The sequence below is a fragment of the Salvelinus sp. IW2-2015 genome, unplaced genomic scaffold (assembly GCF_002910315.2).
Source record: "Salvelinus sp. IW2-2015 unplaced genomic scaffold, ASM291031v2 Un_scaffold667, whole genome shotgun sequence".
Taxonomy (NCBI): Eukaryota; Metazoa; Chordata; class Actinopteri; order Salmoniformes; family Salmonidae; genus Salvelinus; species Salvelinus sp. IW2-2015.
The window spans coordinates 466,613-480,117 of record NW_019942592.1 but is presented as its reverse complement, the minus strand read 5'-3'; the positions used below and the strand labels follow the sequence as shown (position 1 = coordinate 480,117).

The 13,505-nt window shown below is 43.7% G+C and overlaps 1 protein-coding gene across 1 annotated transcript; it reads right to left on the bottom strand.

Moving 5' to 3' along the window:
• Nucleotides 1–1,101: 1,101 nt before the first annotated feature.
• On the bottom strand, nt 1,102–7,075 carry LOC112068740 (ERBB receptor feedback inhibitor 1). Its single transcript, XM_024135938.2, has 4 exons — nt 6,879–7,075; nt 3,569–3,769; nt 2,874–2,956; nt 1,102–2,431 (listed from the first exon to the last, which is right to left on the bottom strand). Exons 2-4 carry the CDS (start codon nt 3,718–3,720, stop codon nt 1,299–1,301), a joined length of 1,368 nt encoding a protein of 455 aa, XP_023991706.1. The 5' UTR covers nt 3,721–3,769; nt 6,879–7,075; the 3' UTR covers nt 1,102–1,298.
• Between the last annotated feature and the right edge of the window lie 6,430 nt (nt 7,076–13,505).

The window sequence follows — 13,505 nt, the reverse complement described above, 5'->3', positions numbered from 1 at the left end:
GATCCATGATCACTTGTGTATATATAATGAAAGGTTGTGCTTAAAATTCTAAAACGTGGTAAATTGACTGAGTAAAGTAGTGGTTTTGATTGTCATAAGGGATTGAGAAATATTTGGCAATGTTTCAGTTATAATTTTTATTCTTCAATTCTAATTCTTTTAGGATTACAGTCCACAAAATGTTGGGTAATATGTTGATTTGTATTCTGAGAGGTTGTATTGAAGGCAGTTAATTCCACACATTGACTCACAGCTTGACCAACTACTGAGCTCCCCACACAGTTTGAAACAATTCAGTTGAGAAAAGCATACATTCACATATGTTCAACAGGAACATTGTGCAACAAAAAATTCTGGAGAATGAAAGTAATATAGGGGTTAGGGAGGATACACTTTGCAACCATGTATTTGGAAGCAGTGATGAAAACAGGCAGAGAACAGTAACAAATATTGTTAACCTAATTTTCTACAATATGGTAGAAAAGTCACACAAAACAGCAGAGAAAACAAACACACTTGCACCACGTACACACATGCTTAACAAAGTACAAGCTGCACTAGACATTCCACTGGATACATGCATACCAATATTCCAACCCCCACACTGGTACAGAGTTGTACATCCAGTGAGGGAAACACAGAAACACACTGCCATCCATAAACATAGTGGCCTGATTAAGACTGAAATATCAACAAGGCAGGACATGTGCATTCCTATTTTCATGCTTATACAAAATAGGAGTTAGGGTGGGGAATCCTTCATTTAAAGTGTTTAAATACATTGGGCTCTTTAGACTTCATAGATGCAACACAAGATAATAATTGCTTTACTGACCCTTTGTCCCTAAGTTCTGAGACACACAAGCAATATCAAAACACAATATACACCTCACAAAATGTCCTCTACCTGTGAGACACACAACACTGAGAACATGAGGCACAAGTCCTGCTTATACCCTAAAACTGAACCACTGTATCAGCAAAACATTTACATAATGTACTGACAAATCATATAAAAAATTATCACTCTAAAATTGTTAAATATCACCCCCCCAAACACACACAATAGTTAGACAACGTTTAGCTCGTGTGTTTTGATTGCAATTCCAAATGTCCCAGTAACTCTAAATGGTATGTCAAAACCCCTATGTTTTTAGAATACTGAGGTAAAACTACCAACGTCGTCAGTGTTAAAGCAGCAGTAAACGTTTGAAGGCTTCAGTGTCCTGAGGCACTTTGTGCCCAGAGGTTGTTTGCTCGTATCCAGTGGAGTCCTTCCCTAACTTGTCTCCTCCAGCTCAAACTAAATCCACCTGGGCTTTCCTGCTGGTCTGACAATCCCACTCTGGGTCTGAAGCCCCTCTACTGCGACCTGCCGGGCAGTCCATATCCCGGATGAACTTCTCCAAGTAAGGTTTGTCTAGGTAGGCAGGCCTCTGTGGAAGCAGGAAGTAGTGTGTGGTGCTGGCCTTCATGCCGTTCTCCATGACTGGCAGGATGCAGGGAGACCCCTCGCTGTTCTGCCTCTGTAAACCCCGCCTCACGTACTTAGGATCTGGGGCAAAGCTCTGCGTGGGAGGCATAACACCGTTGAGGTATGAGGGGAGGCTCTTGGGGCTGGGGGTACGGGAGCTGCCTTGAGACAACAAAGGGTCCCTGGGGGGCACCTTGGGGGGCTTGTCCTCATCACTGTAGGCCCCAGAGGACACCTCGGCTGACCAGCGGCGGTAGTCTGCAGTCTTGATGGGTCGTGGGGGGATTGGCACGCGGGGGGGCACCTCTGGTTTGTCCATGCCCTGAGTGTGGCGGTGGTGACAGGGCAGGCGCAGCGACGTGGGCTTGTTGAAGGAGCCAGCAGGGCCGGAATGAGAGCGCCGCAGCTTCCTCTGGGCTCGGTCCTGCTGTCTGGGACACACTGGTTGCTCCGTTGGCTGTTGCTCTACCTGCTCCAATCTTTGTTGCTGCTCCTGTTGTCGCTGCTGCGCCTGTATCCGCTGCTGCTCCTGCCGTTCCTGTGGTCTCTGCTGCCCCACTGGCCCCTCAAAGTAGGCATAGTTAATCTGTCCACAGTGCCTGAAGCTCCTGCGGCTGGGGGCTCCGTAGCGGGATGCAGAGGGTTTAGGGGGACACTGCTCAGGAACCAAGCAACGGCTGTCATCTGAACTGGTGAAGAACTCCACCTCATTGTCCATGGCCTGGTCAGGGGAAAGGTCTCCCCGCCCAGGGAGAGGGGGCAGGGGCTTGGCCCCCCGGCTAGGTGTGTGTGGGGGACTGCAGCGTTCGTACACAGACAACCTCTGGAAGGACGGGACCACCTGGTCATCCTCAGCAGGGCTAGGGGTGGAGGGCTCAGCACTGGATGACAGGGACAGATGGGTGGGACGGGACTTCTTTGAGGGTAACCGCTGTACACCAGGGCTATGTTTCTGTCCTGTAGAGGTAGAGAGAGGAGAGAAGGTGGTTAGAAAACCAATTAGATATCAATATTGACATTTGGTAATGACAATTACAACCTTAGTACATCACTAATTAACTTTCGCCAGGCTCCCAGCAGGGTCTCTAGGTTAAAAGTTTCCTGAAAGAGTGGAGGTCAGAGACACACCTTAATTACTTGAAAGCACTCAGGGTTTTGTTAAACATTCCCCAGGATATATTTAGAGCAGGTCAGGCCCTTGGCAGCCATTCTGGCTTTCTATTCTTATAGAAACAGGAAAACCTCCCAGTAAACATTGACCAGTTGGCTCAGAGGCATAGTATTAAATCCCTCCTTGTAAGGCTGTGTATAAGGCAGACGGCAAAAGGAAGGATTGTGGGTGTAAGTGGTGGTTGGTAACATAGGAATAGAATCTACAGTGGCTGGGTCCAGTACTTACTCTCAGAATTGAGCGATGGTGGCACCTGCTGCTGAAATTGAAAGTTGTATTCCGTGGGTGCTGCATCCATACTGAAGTACAAACTGTAAAATGACATGACGCACATTGTTGAGTAATTGTCCAATCTGCATGTAGTTAAAATAATTCCAACCATCCCTGCAGGAATACCCTTGGTATAACTGTAATAAAAATCATATTCTAGTAACAGGGGGCAGACGTGAGCAGGGTTGGGTACTTTCTAAATGTTATCGTTACATTTACTAGTTACCTGTCCAGAATTGTAATCAGTAACATATCTTTTGGATTACCCAAACTCAGTAACAATCAGATTACTTTCAGTTACTTTCCCTTTAGAGGCATTAGAAGACAAAGGATCCATCAAACACTTTGGTGTGTCATCATAATGGTCCCTGACTTGTAGTCAGACTCTCTCAGGTTTAACAAATGTAAGATTTTTTTCAATGCAGAATTGAGTGTCATTGAGAAAACAGAAGGGCGTCAATGTATTTGTTTGCAAACATCCTTTTTGAATTGAAAAGTAAAGAGGTAATCTAGCTTTTCAAAAGTATCTGTAATCTGATTATAATATTTTTTGCTGGTAACGTAACTGATTAGATAGATTTTTTTTGTAATGAGATTACATGTAACTGAATACATGTCATCAGTTACTCCAACCCTGCATGCAGCAGACTTACTTGTCCAGCTCATGGTGGTGGCTCCACGAGGGCTTGGCTCCAGCCATGCTGAGACAGTGACTAGCCCGCAGGAAGGGGCTGTCTGTGGGTAAACAGATCTCCTGGGCAGTCAGGCCCGCTGTGGACATGCTCCAGGCACAATCGAGTCGCATCAAAGCCAGGAAACGCTCGGCTAGCCCCGGCTGGCTACTGCTGCTGGACCTGTAACACAGCCAAGAGACAGGAACATGAGTGAAAGTGAAGAGGGTCTGAGGCAGGAGCCAGTTATAAAAGTACGATTAGATATGATCTATTTTGCTCATTGACAAATGTCCACCAACATGAGACACAATCCTCTGATGACGAGTGTCCTCTGGTGTTGTATTTTGCATTGAATAACAGAACCTAAAAGCTTTCTCCATGTGGTAGAAAGAAATCCTGACGGGAGCCCAAAAAGATGCCCCTCCTCCTCCTTTATTTTTTCCAGAGCTGCTAGCCTGCCCTCTCACCAATTAAAGAGCTGTGGCCTTGTGCCTCACACTCCGGTAGTGGTTTTCAAAAAGAACACGGAGAAACATTATCCTTGGCTCCTCTGGCTGTGGAATGACAAATGTTCAGTTTGATGGGACTTTAAGACACTTGTGCGCCTGCACACCCTCAGGACAGAGAGCGCCATGTCACACAATGTTCTCTTTAGTTGCTACAGACAACATGTACATGGTATACACAGTACAGACAAACAATACTCATGTTCTTGTTAATAAACATACTATCAGGTATACTACAGTTCATTATACAACAGGTATAATGTGTTTTGATGATGTGGCTATAATGCCTTGCAAGACTTTTAGAAGCATGTATACTCACATAAAATGTCTTAGTATCATGTAATAATGATGTCTAGCCTAAACAGCAATTTACAGTTGGTTCAAAAACTGCAGCGTCGAAATACGATATGATAAGCCTTTTAATAATAGATCATTACTACAAACATTATACCCATTGGCTTTAAGTAAAGTGTTAGTCATACATCTTCCTATTGGATTTTATGTCAGTTAGAAAAAAAATGCCTGAATTTTAAACTAAACCCAAAACACTGACAGTATCTTTATACAACAGCAGTGTTGACTGCACCGCAGTAGGCTGGTATAGTTGACTGCACCGCAGTAGGCAGGTATAGTTGATTGCACCGCAGTAGGCAGGTATAGTTGATTGCACCGCAGTAGGCAGGTATAGTTGATTGCACCGCAGTNGGTATAGTTGATTGCACCGCAGTAGGCAGGTATAGTTGATTGCACCGCAGTAGGCAGGTATAGTTGATTGCACCGCAGTAGGCAGGTATAGTTGACTGCACCGCAGTAGGCAGGTATAGTTGATTGCACCGCAGTAGGCAGGTATAGTTGACTGCAGATCTCTTTTAGACAGGACTGTTCCTGTAACCAGAGATATGCCTGGTGTTGCAAGCACTCCCCATGTCAGATGACCTGGATGTTCGTGTCAGGTCTAATGTGTGTCAGGGCTGAGTTAACAATGCAAGCATGGATCAGGAGCAGGAAATCAAGTCACATCTGTAGAACATAGTGTAAACAAATAATTGTGATACTTTGTTTTACAGACGTGCCAAAATTCAAGCAGATCTGATTTCACATACCCTGCAAAGTAGTCCTTTGCTTTCTTGATGTGCTAATTTAAATTGCACCGTTTGGAACAGCAGCACATTAAGTAATGTTCCAATGTATTCAGTCTTCAGGAGAACATTCATCCCAGGTCAGACTAGTAATGTTCCAATGTATTCAGTCTTCAGGAGAACATTCATCCCAGGTCAGACTAGTAATGTACCAATGTATTCAGTCTTCAGGAGAACATTCATCCCAGGTCAGACTAGTAATAGCCAGTAATTGTCATGCCTACACGACACCCTGGCATTTTTTGTATGGACCATAGACATGTGACATTCATTTTAATTAGGAGCCTGTGGCCAGAAGAAGAGGGGAGTGAGTGCATCACACCATAGCCCCCGACTTCCTTTGAGTAGAGTTGCAACATGTGGGCTAGACCTGACCTGGGGGTCATCTCTGCCCAAATATTGGAGACCACAACTTCACAGAAGTCTATGCCATGTGGAGCAGTTCATCCAATGTGTTTTCTGCATTGTATGAACAACAAATGCATGGCCAGAACAATATACTGCATATTTATCTTCAACCACTAATTATCAGGATGTGAGAACACAGCCATGGCAGGTCTAGAGAATGGATAGATTGATGTGTTTCCCAGACTGCTGGTCATTCAGAAACAACGTTCTGGAACCACAGAATGCCCAGGATGTCAGCTCAGGCAAAATTGTCCACCATGGCATCTCTCCATCCCTTGCCTAGGGCCCTGGATTTGATTCAGAGGGGATAGGAAGCAACTTGATCCTCAATAATGAACACCTAGGGGCTTGCGCTTCCTCTGGCAAGAGGTGCAAAAATAGTTAATACAGGCAGCGGTCAACCATAGTCTACATTGAGTGTATTTAGAGGCAACAGGATTAAACAAATGGGTAGTTAGAGAAAATAATGAATGGGAACGTTGCAGGCAATTTTTTGTGTGGGAAGACATGTGTGGTAATCACATTTGTGATGATGACAATCTGACCATCTCTATTTGACATGCATAGCCTACTAGCAAAATACCAAGACCTAGAGCTCAGCACAGTCACTCCAGGCCAAGAGGTATGGTGTTACACACCATGTAGCTACACACCAACAATATTAACCCCTTTGTGCACGTCTGATATCACATTTTTCCTCGCAGTGTACTACTTTTGTCCAAAGCTCTATGTAATTGGGTGCCATTTCGAACATACCTTACTAATGCTCGTGACACATTGGGCACAGCAACACGTTTAAGTTCACACCCCACTTATAACACCCCTGCAGCGGTTTCCGAGCAACCATACTCGCTCTACCTGTGCTACAAGCAAACAGCGCGCACACCCCATCGCTATACAGGATCGATTGTAAGAGCTTTCTAAGAAGGTGACTCACTCCATAATATACCTTTCCCGATCGCAAATAAGGATCCAACCTATCGTGATTCTTATGCCATTAAAATGTTAATGTTTACCATACAAGGAGAACAACTTGTTCCAACTTTAAATTGCTTACTGTTTAACATATTGACTTAAGTACGAGGCATAATAAAGATATTATAACAGGGGGATACAATGTATGACACAATGTATCGGCTGGAATATAAGAGGGACTGAATCAATCACTGCTGTCGTCAACACAACAAAAAATTATAATAGCTACATGTCACGTCAAACCAAGTTTTTAGAGCTCACCTTACAACCTCGCAGTTTTAACATCCGCTGTCACTTCTAAAACCGTTGAGAATCCTCTATTGCCGACAGTTCTAGCTCCCCTGTTTTGCTGTAGACATTAGTTGGGCCAATCTAGAAGCTTCAGTCTTCTATGGCACTGAGCCGAAATAAAGGACAGCACATTTGCCACTATAACTACTGTGTTCTGGAGAGTTCTCAATACTATTGTTGTGAGCGATGTTCTTTTAAGCTCCACCACACGACACAAGAACACTGGCTCCGCCTTTCACTCAGCTCTTAAAGACATAGCTTTCAATTTAAAGGCTTGTACACACAGCACCTGCACAGTAGACTACATTCATTCATATTTTATGGTTTCACTTTACATGAATAATGTATACTTAAAAGGATTTATAGGGGGATTATATGTGTTTTACAGGCTACACTAGGAATAATAGATTTACAGATATTTTATGAAGATGTAATAAACAGTTGGTAAACATTGGTAGAAATTGTGTCATTGCTTTATTGTACAATAGGCTATGATACATTATCATCTGATATAACACAAGTCAGTTTTATCTACAGTACTTGAGTGTTGCACATTGTATATTGGGTGTTGCAGTGTTTTAATTGTTACAGATTATGCAGGGAGTACGTGTTTATAGTGCTTATCAATAACAAATAAACACAGCACACATTGTTGCATTTGGAGACCATAGTCCTACACTCTTGTATTAGTTGGACTGGAGAGAGGGGAATATATATTTTGTACAGTAAGTTCACTAAACTGCATGTTGTATTACAGTATAAAGATAAGGTCATTCCTGTTAGAAACTCAGGTACCGATTTAACAAGCTGTTCTGGACTCACAGCCTCTTGTGGCGCCACAGTGGCTGGGCAGAGAGAGGTTGTTTGAGGACCCTAGACTGAAATTTAACCTGTCTGAACACAACTGCATTCAGAGAATACGACACACACATACATATATCCATTACAGAAAAACCACATGATTTCACATATGGAAAATCACACGAATCATCAGGTGAAAACATGTTTTTGGAACACTTCACATGTTTTCGGATGTGTAGTTTCATGTTATTACATGTTGCTTTACATGTTGTCACATGTTATCACATTAACTTCACATATGATCACATGATCACATGAAAACATGTGTTTTTGGCGTAAGGGATACCTCTGTTAATTACACAGTGTAGGTACCATTACCTCCATCAACACTGTTGTAGCTGTGCTTTATCGTTTCCACATAGACTCAGTAGAACAGACAAAATGAATATAAAACACTCACACACAAGGCTGAAGGGAGACAGAGAGAAGGAGCGAAAAGGAGTGGGTAATGGGGATGGCTCCAGGGGAGATAACAAGGCAGGCATAGCAAACACACCACAGAAACACTCTAATCTCTGCAGTATTTTCTCTTGCATGGTAACTGAATGGTGCCCACATTGTCTGGCTACTGCTCCTTATCTGATCTCTGTGGGACATTTTTGTTTACCTGGGACCTGCTCTGTGTTTGTCAGAAGTGGCTGGGCAGCTCAGATGATGGAACAACAGTCTTTATAGACTTTACTCTGGTCATAAAGTCCCATGCCAGTCACTCAAGTCTGATACTATAGAGTCAAATTAGATGTGAATGAATTATAATGGACTTGTTCCATTGTACTGGAAAAAGCTATGACTTCATGACACTGTTTATGTATTACACAATTATTACACTGTATAAAACCCTTCAACATATGTGTATTTAGCATTACTTATTTACTTTACAAAATGATTCACACTATGTCTGTTACAATGTGTGCTGGAACACACATTGTAACCAGTAGTTAGCTACAACCGCTACATGGCAAAAAAAGTAATCAACTACTGAAAACACTACCTAGATTTGAATTGAATTAAACTACCACCAAGCTACTGCAAAAGGTTTTTTAATTAATAGTTGAACTACATGTAGTTCACTACTCCCCAACACTGCTAATAACAGACCCTGGCCGTGACCCTGCTCCCCGAGGGTGTCTCATGGGTTGGGAAAGGAAAAAAACACTTTTTATTAACACATGCATAGTAATATACACTTTTACATGTGTGAAATATGACAAATATAAGCACCCACCAAATTATTATTATCATTACTAGCCATGAAAAGTGTTGTGTGTGTCCCTTCAACCTAACTAGGTTAAACTAACTAGCTACAGCCATGCATGCTAACCAAACATAGCCATACAATGACTAGAAACAAGTGAAGTGCTAAATAAATAGAGGCAGAAACTGGAGGTGCGTGGTGGGAACAGAGTGTACTTGTTGCTTGACTTGGTAAATCCCCATAGCCGGCTTTGGCCCCCGGACCTAACAGGCTTATCGTTTGATATGTTGCCCTGGATGGACCAGGCTCCCTCTAATCCCCTTTAATAATAATATTTTTAAAAAGTTGAATTGTCACCTAAACCAGATAGGTGAACTGAAATGTGTTGTTTTACAAGGTCAGCCATAGTAGTACAGCATCGCAGGAGCAAATTAGGGTTAAGTGCCTTACTCAAGGGGAAGAATGGTGGGTTTGTGAGATCAGATCACCGCATGGGTGTTTGTGGATCGGAAGGTGAGCTTGGCAGCTGTGTGTTGCTTGTGATGTCTGTGCAACTGCATAAATCAATACATATTGCTTTCTTTATTTTGCCAGATTTTGTTGGCATGACCTATTTACAGTGATTTTGTATTCACACTAGAGAAGAAGCATATTACTGTGTAAGAGAATGAAATGGGAAAATACTATGATTGGAAAGATAATGTGAATGGATAGGATTGACTTGAGAACTTTGTGTGCTGAGTATTATTACCCCATGCCCCGCCCCTCTCCTGTCCCACCACTGCTTCCTCCCCTAACAGAGCCGTCCTCTTCACCCTGGTGCGTGCCTGATGTCACCACACAGGAAGTTCCTTATAAAGTCAGTCAGGCGGACAGGAAGGCAGGCAGGCAACACATTCACAGAGAAGTGAGGGCTTGGGACAGTTTATGAAAAAGTACTGACAAAGCTACAGGCACTCAACATGTCTTACATCCAAACACAGGACTCCTCTATCAGGTTCACACAATAGAAAATACATTACTTTACTCTATGGGTCTGTCATATAGTTTTTGATTGCTTAGGTTAAATCCCCTGCTGTATCCTATTCAAGTATGCCAGAACTCATACCTACCTGCCTTTCTTTGAACCTGAGGGAATTTGCCATTATCATTCACCCTTTCCAACAGCAGGATATTTATGTGGTATGATGTTACATTCTCACAGCTGATGATTGTGGCTTTCTTTCCAGCAGGAAGGGTGGGGTGTGCCAGATAGAAGAGAAAGAGAAAACATAGCTGAAAATGACTCATCCACTATGGAGGTCATCAGGTTGATGAACTCTACCCTTTGCGGTAATCCTGTTGCGTACGTGTATTTTCACTGTGAGTTTGAAGTTCACTTGGAATAGCAGAAATGGTGTCATTGGACACTGATATTAGGATGATGTAAAAATAATGTTTTGTTATTGTGGCAAGCTGGGAAGTTTTGCTATGGTAGTAAGAGGGAATGAACTGCATACATTAGTAGACCTACATTGTCATGACGATACATAGTTATTGTCCTATTTCTCTTGTAAAGTATTTTCATAAATGAAGGGACATCAATGTTTTCCCAACATTTACAGTAGTAAAAAGTGATAAGAAACTAGCAGGTCTAGGGCCAATCTGAAGCATATTATTGTGCTCAGTCAGTTCAGATGGGGGAGCGAGGCCAGAACCCTGGATGAGACTAACTCTGAGACATCTCCTCTCATGTATCTTGGCAGGAGATTGGCTCTGCTCAGACCCACACAGACAATTTAAAGCCTCTGCCTTGGAAACATAACACAAGTCCCCAGGCAACAGCCTGTAATAGGCTGTCATCTCTCACTAAAATGTAAATATGACCATATTACAACACTTCTAGCCATTATCCAAACCACGCGTTCAAGAATCCTCCAGCTGCCTCTGATATTAATCACTTCCTTTCTGGGAAACGGAGGAATTTCAGAGTACGCCACCACAGCAGTGACTTCTATGGTACTTCCATTTTTGTAGGATTAAAAGTAGTAAGGGCGACTCACCCATTGCATCATTCTTCACCATTATGTTGAGCTTTATGAGTGCTGGCACAGCCTGCTATTAGAAAGTGGTGGGTAGAGAATGGTCTTGGTGACAGAAGAAAGGTACGTAAAATGAGTAGTTTCTCTTTGAGAAATGCATTAAATTACAGTACTACTGTATGCTGTCTCCCAACTGTGTGTGTGTGTGTGTGTGTGTGTGAGTTGTATGAGTGTGTGTTTGTGTGAGTGTGTTTGTGTGTGTGTGTTTTTGTGGTTTCATAGTTGGGGGTATAATGACCCCTGGGCTTCAACACACCCATAAACACGCCTCCACAGACAGTACTGTCTTTTCTTCTTTTTCGATTTATACAAAGGAGCATCCATCATTCTACTGTATAAGCCACCTGTCTGCACTACACTGTTGGGATAGTTGGGGGTTGGAGTGATAATGACTAGGGTGGAGCGTGCATCCTGTCACCTCGCCTGTGTTCTTCCTACTAGATTCACACAGTCCAGTGTGTCTGATGATGTTACTACCTAAATGTTTCTTCTGGGGAGAAGCTGTCAGTCCTCTGGTTCACAGTCAACTGAGCTCACAGCAAAACCAAAGGAATTCAGTAAGACTCACTGACACAGATGGAAGTATATCCCTAGCAGGCCTTGTTTCCAGAGAAGTTTGACCTAATAGCCACACTTTTACAATAGTAGGCCTATCTTGTAGCTACATGTTATGGGCGATTCAGTATGTTTTACAGGCTGTCGAAGATGATCGAACATTCATTTCAATAGCATTTAAAAATGCAATAGTATTGTTCATCTATTACTCCCTAATCTGAAAATGTTCTCAATAACACTTTACTGTTATAACATTTACGTTGGTGTTGTAATGGTTAACCCAGGAGTTCCTGGCTTGCAGCCAATGAGTATTCCAGATTTTTCTGTGTTTCCCATGGCAGTCTTCTGAGGATGAGGTCAAGGCTTTGCTAATGTAGCGATCTATTAATCTAAAGCAAGATCTGATAGCTAGGAGAGTCAGCTCTCTCCTGGCTTCCTGATTCATGCCCTCTCAGGGGAGATATAGCAAACACAGACACACACTAGGTCCCCTACTCCTTGTGCCACTGATAAAGATTTCAGATGTTCTCTCCATTAGGGAGTGGGAGAGCACATACCTTCAAAGGGGCAGAGCTAATGGACTGAGGGATAGATCAATAACCTCAAGGTTAGAAAAGCAATGAGCTTGACATTCCCCTGTGGGGAGAAAAACACATGTTCCTAAAGAAGAGGAACATATCTGAAGCATGAGATGGCTATGATATGTCAAGTGAACAATGTGAGTTGGTGTGTGCTGGGCTGTGGTCGGCCGGCATGCCTGATGACAGTGTCTGACTCATCCAGGGTAGAGTATGTGCCTTGTCAGGACTGCTTTTGTTCCATTCTCCACTGGAATTAAGCCCTCTTGTGAAGTCAGAGAGGCTACCTGATCTGATGCAGGGCTGCATCCACATTAATTCCTGACATTGGAGTTGCTTTGGCTCAGTGCTCACTGGACTTCTTAATGGGTAGGCGTACGGGCTCAGGAGCATGTTGTCACGGCCCTACTCTCATTTTCCATATATGTACAGCGGTAAGGCTGTGTGGATGCATTCATTCAGGGGAAAGAGCGTGTTCCAGAGAGGGTTTGTGAGAGGGTGCAAATGCACGGTCTCGTACTGAACCCAATCATGAGGGAATGGAGACTATGAACCGAAGGGTCACATGCTGAAAGCCAATATAGATTAACAGCCAAACCTGTGCCCCAATAGCCTTTATGGTCAGCCCTGGCGGGCCTGTAAATTAAACTCTTCCACCAAGGCACCTGCAAGTTCGAGGACATTTCTAGCCCTCACCCTCCGATCCAACAGGTCCCAGACATGCTCAATGGGATTGAGATCCGGGCTCTTCGCTGGCCATGCCAGAACACTGACATTCCTGTCTTGCAGGAAATCACGCACAGAACGAACAGTATGGCTGGTGGCAATGTCATGCTGGAGGGTCATGTCAGGATGAGCCTGCAGGAAGGGAACCACATGAGGGAGTAGGATGTCCTCCCTGTAGCGCACAGCGTTGATATTGCCTGCAATGACAACAAGCTCAGTCCGATGATGCTGTGACACACCACCCCAGACCATGACGGTCCCTCCACCTCCAAATCGATCCCGCTCCAGAGTACAGGCCTCGGTGTAATGCTCATTCCTTCGATGATAAACGTGAATCTGACCATCACCCCTGGTGAATCAAAACCGCGACTCGTCCGTGAAGAGCACTTTTTGCTAGTCCTGTCTGGTCCAGCAACGGTGGGTTTGTGCCCATAGGCGACGTTGTGATGTCTGGTGAGGACCTGCCTTACAACAGGCCTACAAGCCCTCAGTCAGGCCTCTCTCAGCCTATTGCGGACAGTCTGAGCACTGATGGAGGGAATGTGCGTTCCTGGTGTAACTCGGGCAGTTGTTGTTGCCATCCTGTACCTGTCCCGCAGGT